Raw genomic sequence first — 16,790 nt, forward strand, 5'->3', positions numbered from 1 at the left:
CAAGTGCATGCTTCAAAGCTTTAATCAGATTTCACCCACCCCCCCCTTCCCTCTTCAATCCGCTTTTAAATCCTCGCCGTTGTTTTTCCTATTCTGATTTCCCTGAAAGGACCCTTTATCTCTCCCCAGTTCGAGATGTTTTATTGGATTGTGACGCTTCTTTAGCGCTTTGTTTAACTGCCAAACACATCCAATCATTATTAAAGAGCTTTTATATCCTCCCCGGTAAACGGCGAGCAAAATATTCTGGGTTTGGCCAACTCGCTATTGTTTATTGCGTAAAGATAATTTTTCTTTACAGTCTTTCAATTTTGTCTTTCAAAATTGGACCCGCTTATTTTGGGATGTCAAAGCTGCTTTGGTTTAAGCCAAGCATTTGGAATTTTCCTGGATGCTTTACCGTTTTTCCCTAATATTCGCTGTATTCGACAAATGACCGCGGTGCTACAGGAAATTGTCAGCTGGTTACAAAAAGTTTCATTTGCAAAATTTTTGTAATTTTAGAAAAGCAAAACACTCGTTGCCCAGTGGAAACCACTGTCATCTTGTAGAGCCCTGGCTTTAAACCCAACTAAGACATGGAGCTTACACGTTCTCTGGTTGCCCAACCCAAAGTCCAAAAACATACTGCTGGGTTAATGGATTTCTCATGAAGTTGAGTACAGAATGTGGGATGACCCTTCCAACCTTTGAAAGGACCCATAGAATAGGTAAAACTAAGAGTAAGTGCTCTACAGCTAATGAATATAGTCTACTTATCCATATCGGAGTGGTCTCCACCAGCCCATGGACCTCTGCCAAGAACCATTCAGGAATGGGGCCTGCATGTAAAAGAGTTAGTTCTTATGATGTGACCTATGACCCTTAACTCGGTTCCGCACTTCAGGATGGTGATCAAAGGGGTTGTCCGGGTTCAGAGCTGAACCCGGACATATCCCCATTTTCACCCAGGCAGCCCCGCTGACAAGAGCATCAGAGCAGTTCATGCTCCGATGCTCTCCTTTGCCCTGCGTGATTTAGCAAAGGCATTTTTTGAAAATCCGGTGACGTACCGGGGCTCTCCATGGGGCTGCCAGGAAGCCCGGTGACGTGACGTCACCGGCACTGATGGGCGGGCTTTAGCGCTGCTCTAGCCAGTAAAACGGCTAGGGCAGCGCTAAAGCCCACCCATCAGAGCCAGTGACGTCACCGAAAACACTGCCGGGTGGAAGCCTCTGCCCGGCAGTGTGTTATTGTAAACAAAAGAGCCGTGCCCTGCGCGATCTAGCGCAGGGCAAGGGAGCGCATCGGAGCATGAGATTCTCCGATGCTAGCCTCAGGGAGGCTGCCTGGGTGAAAATTAGGGTATGTCCGGGTTCAGCTCTGAACCTGGACAACCCCTTTAAGTTTACTTCATTTGAGGCAATTAGTGCAGTGGTTACAGTTTCTCACAGAGAAAACACAGTCTTGGAGGTTGCATATTGAAATTGAGGAACAAAGCTTGGTGGTTATAGATCAGAATTTAAACATCGAGCTTGGCAGTTTCACAACAAAGTAGAGGCTCAGAGCTTGGTGGGTTCATATCAGGAAGGTGGCACAGAGTCTTGTGGTTAAATATCAGAAATAAGGCACAGAGCCTGGTGGTTACATATCAGAACTGAGGCACAGAGCCTGGTGGCTACATATCAGAAATGAGGTACAGAGCCTGGTGGTTACATATCAGAAATGAGGTACAGAGCCTGGTGGTTACATATCAGGATGGTGGCACAGAGCCTGGTGGTAACATATCAGAACTGAGGTACAGAGCCTTGTGGTTACATATCAGGATGGTGGCACAGAGCCTGGTGGTTACAGATCAGAACTGGGGCACAGAGCCTGGTGGTTACATATCAGGATGGTGGCACAGAGCCTGGTGGTTACATATCAGAAATGAGGTACAGAGCCTGGTGGTTACATATCAGAACTGAGGCACAGAGCTTGGTGGTTGCATATCAGAACTGAGGCACAGAGCCTGGTGGTTACATATCTGAACTGAGGTACAGAGCCTGGTGGTTACATATCAGAACTGAGGCACAGAGCCTGGTGGTTACATATCAGGATGGTGGCACAGAGCCTGGTGGTTACATATCAGGATGGTGGCACAGAGCTTGGTGGTTGCATATCAGAAATGAGGCACAGAGCCTGGTGGTTACATATCTGAACTGAGGCACAGAGCCTGGTGGTTACATATCAGAACTGAGGCACAGAGCCTGGTGGTTACATATCAGAACTGAGGCACAGAGCTTGGTGGTTGCATATCAGAACTGAGGCACAGAGCTTGGTTGTTGCATATCAGAACTGAGGCACAGAGCTTGGTGGTTGCATATCAGAACTGAGGCACAGAGCTTGGTTGTTGCATATCAGAACTGAGGCACAGAGCTTGGTGGTTACAGATCAGAACTGAGGCACAGAGCTTGGTGGTTATATATCAGAACTGAGGCACAGAGCTTGGTGGTTACATATCAGAACTGAGGCACAGAGCCTGGTGGTTACATATCAGAACTGAGGCACAGAGCCTGGTGGTTACATATCAGAACTGAGGCACAGAGCTTGGTGGTTGCATATCAGAACTGAGGCACAGAGCTTGGTTGTTGCATATCAGAACTGAGGCACAGAGCTTGGTGGTTATATATCAGAACTGAGGCACAGAGCTTGGTGGTTGCATATCAGAACTGAGGCACAGAGCTTGGTTGTTGCATATCAGAACTGAGGCACAGAGCTTGGTGGTTACAGATCAGAACTGAGGCACAGAGCTTGGTGGTTATATATCAGAACTGAGGCACAGAGCTTGGTGGTTACATATCAGAACTGAGGCACAGAGCCTGGTGGTTACATATCAGAACTGAGGCACAGAGCCTGGTGGTTACATATAGGAACTGAGGCACAGAGCTTGGTGGTTGCATATCAGAACTGAGGCACAGAGCTTGCCAGTAGCAGTGAGAAGAATCTCTATGCACAGTCCACAACACCATTATCCCCAGGTGGTTGCAGGTTTGGGGCTGGCTGGATGACGGCCTCAGATCACCATTAATCCCAGGCCTCTCGGCTCACACCAGCCCATGTGCGCTCTATGAATAGAAGGTGGTCTGTAACCACTTGTGATGTCCACGGACGTCTTGACTCATGTAGTGCTCCAATCACTTTTAGCAGTCCACAGCAGTCCCCGTCCTACTCACCGTCAACTTCATTCTTACCAGACATCTCCTTCCTGAGTTGGAGGGCCTTAGACCCTTAGACCTTTAAACCTGAACTCCAAAGTTTGTAAAATTTACTGGATTAGATCTTGGCGACCGGGGGTTGGAACTGATGGGGATTGTTCCATGAAATTTGGATTCTGAAAGCAGAACCCATAGGTCTGAATTGAGACCAGCATCTGTTCCGACTGTGAAATTCCACCGCAATTCCTATTTCAGGGTGTTCTCGCACAGATCACCATTGTCTTCCCAATACTAATGATTTCATAGGGTTCCTCCCCCGAGACCACCTCCATTTCCACCATTTAGCAGTGTCTTGGCACTCACATGTGCACCGGGCCTACCGCCAAACACCTAGACGGCTGCTCCCGGCCTCCACATCAAGAGAGATCCGACACGTAGTCTCTGCGGATTTCTATTCCAATCCAGATTCCTTCTGCTGCACACAACAAAGAGGAACCTTCTCGCGGCTTCCTGACATTTAAAGAGCGACTCCTCCTAAAATCGCAGAACCCAAGTCCTTGAGCCGTCCTCTGACATCAGACTGCAAAGGACCCCACTAACTCTGGCAGGACTTGTCCCTCTTAGAGACCTCATCTGCTGATCCCCAACCTATGGCTCTCCAGGTGGTGGAAAACTACAACTCCCATTCTGGCTGTCAGGGCATGGTGGGAGTTGGAGCGTGGTCACAGGTTGGAGATCACAGAGCAGAAAGCTGAATGGCTACACCCATGGGAACTATTCTAGTGGCCGCTTTGTAATTCTTTATTTATTTTTGTTGACAATGTGACACACGATATACAGAATCACAGCAAGAAAGTGACAATCAATGGGTTAAACTATATGGTTCTTCAGCTTTCGTTAGGAAATTACAAACTCAACAGGAGACAAAGTGGCAAGGCGCCTCGAGACTCCTGCTGCCAATTGGGGGATCATAGGAGGAAGAACTTTAGAACGTTGGTCCAAATAATACCGCCATACAGTGCCGAAATAAGAAAGGAATGAATTGCCAATCAACAGTGCAAAGGATGACCCAAATAATACCCCCATACAGTGCCCAAGTGACAAGGAAGTGCATTGTCAATCAATAGTGCAAAAGAGTCCCCCAATAATACCGCCATACAGTTCCCAAATAACAAGGCCTCCTCGAAGGATAATACCAACTGGTTCCTAGGTATTTCAGTATGGTTTCTATATCCATCGGGGTCTGTGCTGAGACGACCCCCTTCAAAGTAGCCGGAAGCTCGGCGGTAAATAGATGGAAAGGATAGTACGGCATGAAGCACCGTTATATAGTTGAATATAAAAATATACCAAAAATAATCAAAAGTAGAAAACCTCTGAAAACAGCCTAATGGCATCATATAGAGCCCAAATCAGTGCCAAGACAATACTACAAAAGGAGGCCCACATAATACTGCCATACTGTGCTCAAGTCACTATAGAATTCAGTGCCAAGACAATACTACAAAAGGAGATCCCCATAATACTGCCATACTGTGCTCAAGTCACTATAGAATTCAGTGCCAAGACAATACTACAAAAGGAGGCCCCCATAATACTGCCATACTGTGCTCAAGTCACTATAGAATTCAGTGCCAAGACAATACTACAAAAGGAGGCCTCCATAATACTGCCATACTTTGCTCAAGTCCCTATAGAATTCAGTGCCGAGGCAATAGTACAAACGGAAGCCAAATAAAATACTGCCACACCGCCCCAAAATAAATATGTAATTTAGTGCCAGGTCAAATGTATAAAATGAGGCCCTAATAATACCGCCATACTAAGACCAAATAACTAGTGAATTCAGTGCCAAGGCAATGATACCAAAAAATGTTCAAATAATACTGCCATGTTGTGCCAAAATAAATATGGAATTCAGTACCAAGACAATAGTTCAATAGAAGGCTCGAATAATACCGCCATACAGTGCCCAAATAACAAAGGACTGCATTGGCAATCAATAGTACAAAAGAGAGTCTAAATAATACCACTATATAGTGCCCATACTACAAATGAATGTAGTGCCAAAATACTAGTACAAAAGAAGTCTCAAATAATACCGCCATACAGATAGTCCCATACATTGCCAACATAAAGTGTTATGTAGTGCTCAGCCACACAGTGCCCAAATAACAGTACAAAAGAGAACCTAAATATTACCACCATACAGTGCCCAAATAATGAATGAATAAAGTGTAATAAATCATAGCACAAAAGATGTTCTATGATACTGTATACTCTATTCACACCCAGAGCTGCAGCTATAATTCTGCTAGCTTCTTTGCTATGATCAGGCAGCGCTCCTTGCTGGATCAGTCTGTATGCAAGAAGGCTGTGATATAAAGAACGGACATAATAATCTTCATATAGTAGTTTCGCTAAACTGAATGTTCAGCTCTGGATGTGATTGGAGTACATAAATGTAACGGATCTCCTAGCACCCCGACCGGGTACCTCTGTTGATAGGTTTCCTCCTCTCTGCCCTGGAGACACCCGAGGAGTAATCCAATTATCTCTCAGGACAAAGGGAAATCGCCAATACACATGTGGAGACAACAGGACAGAAATCACCACCCAAACACACAATGTCACACCCCCACAGCAAACACAGACATTTAACATATCCCCAGATAGCTCAAGTCTGAGTGCATATCATTAGGTGAATGGCACTCAGAATACACGAATACCATAAAATTAGCTATCTGGGTATCCTCACATAACAAAATACAATTCCAAAGACAGATTTAAGCTGTGCGGCCGGTCTGTCTGCTCCTTTAAAGTTAGTATGGGCCATAATCCTGAGGCAAGAGGCTGGTAGCCAGGCCCCTCCGAAACCCAGTGGCGAGGTTGGTTTCGCCACACATCTCCCCCTCCCAGGGAAGACTAACCAGATACCTGACCTCATGCCGGTCGGTATCTGAGTTAGTCTGGCAGTCCACCCACAACCCAATACTGGACCTGTTGAATTTTGGGGCCTGGCTCTGTTCTGTATGTCCCCAGCTGTTGAGGGGCCATCTGCTACTCCTTGCTTCCTTGTTGCTCTCTAGCTTGGAGCTGTAGGTACTTGGTGGGCAGAGGCCGACTGCGCTCTGCCCAGATGCCAGCTCTTCCGCTGGGGTAGCCTGTGGGAAGTCCGGCTCTGGAGAAGAGGATAGGGGAGGGCAGAGGCCAACTGCGCTCTGCCCAGATGCCAGCTCTTCCGCTGGGGTAGCCTGTGGGATGTCCGGCTCTGGAGAAGAGGATAGGGGAGGGCAGAGGCTGACTGCGCTCTGTCCAGATGCCAGCTCTTCTGCTGGGGTAGCCTGTGGGAAGTCAGGCTCTGGATAAGAGGATAGAGGAGGGCAGAGGCCGACTGCGCTCTGCCCAGATGCCAGCTCTTCCGCTGGGGTAGCCTGTGGGATGTCCGGCTCTGGAGAAGAGGATAGGGGAGGGCAGAGGCTGACTGCGCTCTGCCCAGATGCCAGCTCTTCCGCTGGGGTAGCCTGTGGGATGTCCGGCTCTGGAGAAGAGGATAGGGAAGGGCAGAGGCTGACTGCGCTCTGCCCAGATGCCAGCTCTTCCGCTGGGGTAGCCTGTGGGAAGTCCGGCTCTGCATAAGAGGATAGGGGGGGCAGAGGCCGACTGCGCTCTGCCCAGATGCCAGCTCTTCTACTGGGATGTGGTCAGGGAATCCTATCCCCAGGACCTTGTTGCAGATCGGCTGTGGAGAGGAGGGATCGCTTACCTGCAGGGTTGGTGGGGGATCTGAACCGGCCGTCCAGCATCTCTGTAGGGCCGGTGGAGAGACCTCGGTCCCATCTCCACCTGCTATCGGGAGGTCTTCCCAGAACCAGTCGATGAAGTTCCCTACTTTGGGAGTTGGTAGGGAAGCAAGGGGTATCGCCGGCAAGTCTTCCCAGTTGCAGGAGGGCAGATCTGGCTCTGCTTGTCGAGTAGGTTGGGGATTAATGGAGCTGAGCAGGTGTTGGTAGGTCTGCTCCAGCTCCCACTCCCTTGTTACCAGGTGGGTCATGTCTTTGCTCACCTCCCTTCCGTCAGCATAAACATGCATGCCCATCCGGTAGTCGTAGATATCCCAAAACCTAGACTCCTTCGTGCTGCCAAGATAAATGTCCTCCTCCAAGGCATCCCATAGTAACCCCGGTCCATCAAACTCCTCACCCTCGGGTCTGTCGTGCTCAGCCATCCAGGGGGAATGTTGAATGACATGCTACCTTAGGGCCTGGTAAGCATCCTCTAGCCAAAGCTCCTTACATACCAGGCTCTGGAGCTCTGTTACCCAGTCATCCGGGGGCTGCTCTCCCAAGAGACCGATCCGCATCGCCACACGCTTCTGTAGCCGCTGCTCATAACTGGGGAGACTCTCACCTCGCCGCCGCTGGGCATTTTCCAGGGCATCATACCAGACTTCCTTTCTGTCTGCATCCCTGTAGTCTGCGGCTGCCTCCTCCTCCTCGTCATAGAACGCTGTCCGATTCCATCCTGCTGTAGCCAGGGGCGCTGTACGGATACTAGCGTTGCCCTCAATTTAGTAAATCCACAAACGGTCTCCGAGCTGCTTCTCCTCACACTAGGACGCCATCCCACTGCTTGCCACCAAATGTAACGGAACTCCTAGCACCCCGACCGGGTACCTCCGTCAATAGTTGCTCCTAGTGCTTTCAAAGGACTCCAAGCACTCCACTTGACACCGTACGCACTGCAGACCCCACGAACCGCCGAAGCTTGGTTGAGGCCTCACCATCTCCTACCCACCCTGGACCTATGACAAGGCTCCAGGATCCAGTGGGTGAACCTCTCCTAAAACCAGAGAGCAGGAACAGCTCTTAAAAGAGCTAGTAGTTATAGCCAGGGGAGTATAGCAAATCTCCCAGTGTATAGCAATACCCCAGTGTCGATCAGTTACCCAAACATCAGCCTCAACATGATAAAGGGTAAAACAGGAACACTTTATTGAGGGCTACCCGCCAGTATTTATGCAGGTCCCCATCTGATGTACACGCCCCTAGGGGACCAGAAGGAAGACTGTGACACAGGACAGATATGCAGCACTGCAGGATACACAGACACAATACATCCCCACAATGCATCATGGTTTCCTCCTCTCTGCCCTGGAGACACCCGAGGAGTAATCCAATTATCTCTCAGGACAAAGGGAAATCGCCAATACACATGTGGAGACAACAGGACAGAAATCACCACCCAAACACACAATGTCACACCCCCACAGCAAACACAGACATTTAACATATCCCCAGATAGCTCAAGTCTGAGTGCATATCATTAGGTGAATGGCACTCAGAATACACAAATACAATACAATTAGCTATCTGGGTACCCTCACATAACAAAATACAATTGCAAAGACAGATTTAAGCTGTGCGGCCGGTCTGTCTTCTTCTTTAAAGTTAGTATGGGCCATGATCCTGAGGCAAGAGGCTGATAAACAGGCCTCTCCAAAACCCAGTGGCGAGGTTGGTTTCGCCACAATAATGTACAAGATATGTAGTGAACACTCAGGCACATTGCTGATAGGATCTTAGTCATGCATTCAGGGCTGTGTCTGATTCCTTGCAGCAACTACTATATATGTAAGTGCAGCTTTGGATGTGATTAGAGTATATAACTAAACATCTGTATGAGATAAGTACATGAAAAGTATGCAGGGGCGTTGTTTACAGGAGTCGGCTAGGCTTCCAGGGGGGTGTCTGTCAGCACAGCTCTGACAGATTCCAAGTGGCAACCAGCACAAATGTGAATGCAGCTGTGGAGGTGAACGGATAGTATAACAGGAGGTAACTGCAGATCAGTGCAGGATAAGAAGAGCAAAGTATTTTGTAAAAAAGGCTTTTTACCCCTGCAAGGGGTTGTATGAAAGCTTTCCCTCCCCCCCAAGAAACAGCGCCATTCTCATGTAGAGGCTGTGTGTGTATTGCACTCCTTGGAAGTGAACGGGGCTGGGCTGCAATACCACGCACGGCCTGTGGACTGCAGGGGCGCATGTTCTGTGTCTTCTAATCCCCCACAACCCCTTTAAGATGCAGACAGGGACAACCATACAAAATGGTGACCACTCATTTGCAGCAGCAATCCCGATGATTGATCGCCCGGCAGGCGGATTTATACCCCGGACGTCCTGATGGCGCCGTAATGAGCTGCAGTGGGATTACTGTGTCAATCTGTTACATTTTTGATTTCATCAAACTTTTATATATTACTAACAAAGGGAAAGTGAGACGACGTCCTAATCACCGCGAAGACTGAGCGGCCGCGGAAATCTGCAGATATTGAAATTACCATCCAGAAGTATCAGCGGGGGGGGGGGGGCGGGAAGTTACATAAAAAGGGAGATAAATGGTATCATAAAAAGACTGGCGCATAATACAGGAACAGATGGGAACTAAGATCATCATAATTATCTTCACATATTATCTATCATCTAATTATCTATCTATTATCTATTATCTATTATCTATCTATTATCTATCTATCTATTATCTATCTATTATCTATCTATTATCTATCTATCTATTATCTATCTATTATCCATTATCTATCTATCTATTATCTATCTATTATCTATCTATCATCTAATTATCTATATATTATCTATCTATCTATCTATTATCTATCTATTATCTATCTATCTATCTATTATCTATCTATTATCTATTATCTATCTATTATCTATCTATCATCTAATTATCTATTATCTATCTATCTATCTATCTATCTATCTATTATCTATCTATTATCTATCTATTATCTATCTATCTATTATCTATCTATCTATTATCTATCTATCTATCTATCTATTATCTATCTATCTATCTATTATCTATCTATTATCTATTATCTATCTATTATCTATCTATCTATTATCTATCTATTATCTCCTATCTATTATCTATCTATTATCTATCTATTATCTATCTATTATCTATCTATTATCTCTCTATCTATTATCTATCTATCTATTATCTATCTATCTATTATCTATCTATTATCTATCTATCTATCTATTATCTATCTATTATCTATCTATCTATTATCTATCTATCTATCTATCTATCTATCATCTATCATCTATCTATCTATTATCTATCTATTATCTCTCTATCTATTATCTATCTATCTATCTATCTATCTATCTATCTATCTATCTATCATCTATCTATTATCTATCTCTCTATCTATTATCTATCTATCTATCTATCTATCTATCTATCTATCTATCTATCTATCTATTATCTATCTATCTATATATCTATCTATTATCTATTATCTATCTATCTATCTATCTATCTATCTATCTATCTATCTATCTATTATCTATCTATCTATCTATCTATCTATCTATTATTCTATATATCTATCTATTATCTATCTATCTATCTATCTATCTATCTATTATCTATCTATCTGTTATCTATCTATCTATTATCTATCTATTATCTATCATCTATTATCTATCTATCTGTATCTATCTATTTATCTATCTATCTATCTATCTATCTATTATTCTATATATCTATCTATCTATTATCTATCTATCTATTATCTATCTATCTATCTATTATCTATCTATCTGTTATCTATCTATCTATCTCCTATCCAGGGCTGGGGCCGACACAGAGGCTGGGGGAGGCTCCCACCTCTGGGCGGCAGGCAGGCCACTGACCACGTCGCTGCTGCTGTCGCGCCTGCCGGGCTGCCGGCCGCGCTGGAGGACGGAGGGAGTAGTGAGCACTTGGCACTGACCTTACGCGCTCCCTCCCGCTCTGCCTCCTGGCTCGGCCGCTCCGCTGCTCTGGTCTCTGCTCAGTCGCTTGCCTGACTGGCTGCGTACAGCGCGCACTTTGACCTGACGAGTGACGCGCTGTACGCAGTCAGGTCACATGTGCGCCCTCTGGAGACCAGGAGCAGCGCGGGCAGCAGCACAGCACTGTGTCAGGACCCAGGCCCCAGCAGGGATAGAGCGTGAGAGTCTGCCCTGAAGTGAAGTAGGATAGTTCCTCAATAAAGATAATATTCTTTTCCGTCTGATCTGAGGTCTGATGGGGTTATGGATGGGTAAAATACAAGGAACGCCCCGGGGGGGGGTTGGGTGATTTGGGGTGGATGTCTGATTAATAACAAACATACATATCTAAATGGCGGAGGGGGGGGCACTTTAGTCATCTACTGATCAGTGATCATCAGAGCATTAGAGCTGCAGGAATAAATAACTTCTAAATGTCTGGTGGGGTAGATGGGGGGGGGGGTCGAGGGCTGGTGGGGGGAGGGGGGGGTTAGATGATCTAACCCAGCCCCCTTCCCCCATCAGCCCTTGTCCTACCAGCTCCATCTACCAATACCCCCCCCCCCATCTACCCCACAAGACATTTAGATGTTATTTATTCTGCAATTCTAATGCTACTGATCAGTAGATTGACTCAATGTCAAGCCCTCAACCCCCCCCCCCCCAGCCATTTAGATGTGTATGTTATCAATCATCATCCCCCACCCCCCACCGCTGCCTTCCTTGTAATTTGCTGGCCCCCAATATCCATTGTGAATCACAATCCATAACACTGTCATCCACAGATCCCCCCATAACAGTGTCATCCACAGATCCCCCCATAACAATGTCATCCACAGATCCCCCCATAACAGTGTCATCCACATATCCCCCCATAACACTGTCATCCACAGATCCCCCCATAACAGTGTCATCCACAGGTTCCCTCATAACAGTGTCATCCACAGGTCCCCCCATAACAGTGTCATCCACAGATCCCCCCATAACAGTGTAATCCACAGATCCCCCCATAACACTCGTCATCCACAGATCCCCCCATAACAGTGTCCTCCACAGATCCCCCCATAACAGTGTCCTCCACAGATCCCCCCATAACAGTGTCATCCACAGATCCCCCCATATACAGTGTCATCCACAGATCCCCCCATAACAGTGTCATCCACATATCCCCCCATAACACTGTCATCCACAGATCCCCCCATAACAGTGTCATCCACAGGTTCCCTCATAACAGTGTCATCCACAGGTCCCCCCATAACAGTGTCATCCACAGATCCCCCCATAACAGTGTCATCCACAGATCCCCCCATAACACTCTGTCATCCACAGATCCCCCCATAACACTCTGTCATCCACAGATCCCCCCATAACACTGTCCTCCACAGATCCCCCCATAACAGTGTCATCCACAGATCCCCCCATAACAGTGTCATCCACAGATCCCTCCATAACATGTCATCCACAGATCCCCCCATAACAGTGCCATCCACAGATCCCCCCATAACAGTGCCATCCACAGATCCCCCATAACAGTGTCATCCACAGATCCCCCATAACAATGTCATCCACCAGATCCCCCATAACAGTGTCATCCATCATATCCCCCCATAACACTGTCATCCACAGATCCCCCCATAACAGTGTCATCCACAGGTCCCCCCATAACAGTGTCATCCACAGATCCCCCATAACAGTGTCATCCACAGATCCCCCCATAACAGTGTCATCCACAGATCCCCCCATAACACTCTGTCATCCACAGATCCCCCCATAACAGTGTCCTCCACAGATCCCCCCCATAACAGTGTCCTCCACAGATCCCCCCATAACAGTGTCATCCACAGATCCCCCCCATAACAGTGTCATCCACAGTCCCCCCATAACAGTATCATCCACAGGTCCCCCCATAACAGTGTCATCCACAGATCCCCCCATAACAGTGTCCTCCACAGATCCCCCCATAACAGTGTCATCCACAGATCCCCCATAACAGTGTCATCCACAGGTCCCCCCATAACAGTGTCATCCACAAAGGATTATGTTTATTTATATTAAGATTATGTGGTTATTGTCTTATATGACTTGTTTTTGCACTTTATTTCTATCTTTATATGGATCTAAAGAGGTTGTGCATTTGTTTACAGCTATAGTTAATTGGTACATTAAACTGTGCATATTTATGTGTGATTACAACAGTAAGTATTTAGTAAAGACTCCACAAGTATATATCCTCATAGACTGATGAAGCTTCTGAACAGGTAACTATTCTGTGCTGTTAGCTTCTTATCTTTAGAACAGTTTTCTGCTCCAAATTCACTGCATGGACACAGCTACACCATATCCTTCTGACCACCTCCAGCCACCACTAGGGGGAGCTGCATGCTGCTAATTATACATCGCCCTCAATCCTGAATCAGTATTTCCAGTGAGCTCCTCCTAGTGGTGGCTGGAGGAACTAAAACCGGTATCATTTAACTATTCTATGCAGAGAATTTGAAGCTTCGTATCAGCAACCAGTCCTCAAAACCCTATGAAGATGTATCAGCAAATTCTGTATCTAGAAACGGCCAGGTGGACATTCCCTTTAAGGCTGGTAAAGGGGTAGAGAAAACATCTTGTTTCTCACAAGGAACAACCTTAATCTGACATAGAAAAGAAACAGAAAATCTTAGCAGAAACATCTCAAGGCTGCAGCGAGTCCGACTATATTGTAAACATCATACAAAACGGACTTCTTTTGATTCCGCTAAGCTTTCAAGGCCAGTCAAGCCTTCGGGCGAAATGACGTCTTGAGTGAACTAGAATTCAACTCCTTCCATCTTGTCATCTGGCGCAGTCTTATCTCCAATGCATTGAATGTCTTTTTCTTTCCTGGTCCTCATCTATTTCTTCTCTTTTTCTCTTCCAGAACCCGGTTCGGCCCCCAACCACAGCGTGATGTACACGGTATCGCCTCTCCTCCTCGCCCTCGTGTCTTTCACGTTAGTCCTCCATCTTACGTACAATCTAAACTAGAGAAGAAGAAGAAGAAAAATAAATAAATTCTGGAAATTATTCTCGAGACGGGCCGTGAAAGAATATTAAACAAAAACAACAAAACAAAAATTTACATTGCGACAAAATACAAAAACATTTAAAAAAAACAACAAAACACAAAAATTTTCATTTTTTTTTTTTTTCTAGATGGAATCCAACACTGTGAGGGAACAAATTATGCATTTAAAAAAATAAAAATAAAAAACAAGGTGTCATTGACTTTCTGCACCAGGAAAGAGAGCGGTGGATTTTACCAGTGACTTCAAAATACCTTTGAGTGGGTCAATAAAAAAAATTAAAAAAATTGGAAAAAGGAGGCTTCCCCCCCCCCCACCAAGAGCGAGAAGACTGAAGATTGCCGATCGAGATGAACCTCATTAGTGTTTTAGAAGACGTTTTAAATTTACAATTTTGCCCCTTGCGGCACTGAAGAGACTGCAACCATCTTCAGCTCTGGGAGGGCAGAAGTCTTAAGTGTAGTTGCCCAATGTACCTCATTCCTGGTCATGAATGGATCTTCTCCAGCCACCCGAGTCCATGTCCCTTGCCTGACCTTGTGTTGCCATCGCCGTGTACATGACCCTCCCAACCCCTCACCAAACCAACGCCAATTCTTCCAGTGGAGTACGTGTGGAATTTATACCCTATTTTAGCCACCGCGGTGGACATCTCAACCCAAGAGAACATGAAAGTACAGTAGATGTCCTACTGGATAAGGGTCTTCTCCATTATTTCCAGGAAGACCCTCCGCAGCTTCGCACTACAACAAGTTGGATCAAATTAAGACTTAGCGGATGATCCTCCAAAACGCGTGGACATGACTAGAGCAAACGGATCCCCCGTTAGACCATGGAGAACCACAACCATTGGTTGGGTGATGGTGTCCCACCATATCAGGGACAGCAGGGAGAGTATGCAACTAGGAACTAAACTAGGAAAACCTTGAGATACGTAAAGGGGCAACGCACAGTCCCTTCTAGTTCCATATGCCTGTCATTCATCACCGGTGTCTGTGACATTCTTGTGGGTATTATACAGACCCTACGCCCCCTTTTATAGACGAAAAAAGAAGGGGATCAAAGGGCCTTGAGTATTGTCTGACTGTTAGCTGTCTGTCTGCATGGTCCTATCACTGATTGCAAGCCCCCGGGCCCACCCTTACTCCCCACCGCGTTATGCTGACATTGGAATGGACTCAACCTGTTAATGTTCGTACTTTGCACTGTGTGGAGATCGAAGGGGCTTAGGATAGCAAAATGATCAAGCTTCTGTTGTCCATTATTTTTTTTGTGTAATTCCCTGCCGAAAATGTTCAAAAAAAAAAAAAAAAAAAAGTAGGTGGTTCCCCTCACACCCCTAAATTCTTAAAAAATGTGGGCCTGCCCCGAGCGTGTCTTTGTCCCGGCGTCTGTTCGTCCCATTCACCTCTTCTTCATTACTGATACAAAGGAGGCCGATGAGCTACACAGCGGCCCCAAGAGCTTCCAAGGTGTGCGTCTGAGCAATGCATTCGGGGATTTCACCTTCTATGTTCCTGCGTGCGTGGGGGAGGGGCGTCTTATGGCTCATCGTTGGAAATTCTAGGCATATTTTTATTTTTATTTTTTTCATTTAGCTGGAATATTTTATTTTTTTTGCAAAATGATACAAAAAAAGTACTTGTGAATATCGGCAACAAATGTATAAAGTGTTATAATATAACAGAGAGAAAACTCTACTTCAGAGCGGGCTGAGGTTTTCTTTGAAGACTCGTCTGTGTGTTATGTTTGGTGGAAACGTCTCTTGTCTAGGTCTTCACATCTGGGGTCTGAGGATGGCTGGATGAATCCATACCTCCTAATACGGGTCTGCAGAAGAGAGGAGATGGTCTCTCCATCATTTTCTTCCTTCTGGAGGAGAGCTAATTTGCAGACCTGTTCCCAGGGGGCATTGCTCTACAGCTGGATCTCCACAAGGATGATCAATGCCTTCTGAGATATGGGTCCGAATTCTAGGGTCTTCGAGAAGTCCATCCCTGGACGCCATGAGCATTGACCTTCATCCTTCCCTTACCTTCTTAGGTGATCAAAAACTTCCAATGATTGTAAGTAGCTCCTCCTGGGCTGGTCCATGACTGCTGGTTATATGTGGCCAGCTTAAGGGGCTATGCCATGATTGATACATAAATGAAAATCAGACATCATATAGAACATGGCAACCTCTTTCTAACAAAGCTAGAACCAGCCCTGGACCTCACATGGGTCCAGAGATCTCCACATTCATTGCTCCAATTGTTCTGCTAGATTTATTTCAGGCTGGCAGCTCTGGGGGCATGTCCTTTCTGCTGCAGCTCAGGTGGCGTGTCCTTTCTGCTGCAGCTCAGGTGACGTGTCCTTTCTGCTGCAGCTCAGGTGGCGTGTCCTTTCTGCTGCAACTCTCTCCTCATCAAATCTTAGGGTCCATTCACATGTCCGTAGAATGGGTCCGCATCCGTTCCGTAAATTGCGGAACGGGTGCAGACCCATTCATTCTCTATGGGGCAGGAATGGATGCGGACAGCACACAGTGTGCTGTCCGCATCCGCATTTCCGGAGCGCGCCCCCCGATCTTCCGGTCCGCGTCTCCAGAAAAAATAGAACGAATAGAGCAATTGCGGACAAGAATAGGCAGTTCTATGGGGGGAATGTCGGCCGGGTGTATTGCAGATCCGCAATACACTACGGACGTGTGAATGGATTCTTAGGGTGTGTGTCCTT

General features: G+C 46.3%; 1 protein-coding gene across 1 annotated transcript in view; it reads left to right on the top strand.

The window, feature by feature from the left end:
- The window catches only part of IGLON5 (IgLON family member 5), a 416,339-nt gene extending 400,567 nt beyond the window's left edge, over positions 1–15,772 (top strand). The window contains exon 8 of the mRNA XM_040420787.1: positions 13,928–15,772. Coding sequence (XP_040276721.1) covers positions 13,928–14,034 — 107 coding nt within the window. The 3' untranslated portion in view covers positions 14,035–15,772. The remainder of the gene's footprint in view (positions 1–13,927) is intronic.
- Positions 15,773–16,790: the final 1,018 nt, after the last annotated feature.

The sequence above is a fragment of the Bufo bufo genome, chromosome 1 (genome assembly GCF_905171765.1).
Source record: "Bufo bufo chromosome 1, aBufBuf1.1, whole genome shotgun sequence".
NCBI classification, from domain to species: domain Eukaryota; kingdom Metazoa; phylum Chordata; class Amphibia; order Anura; family Bufonidae; genus Bufo; species Bufo bufo.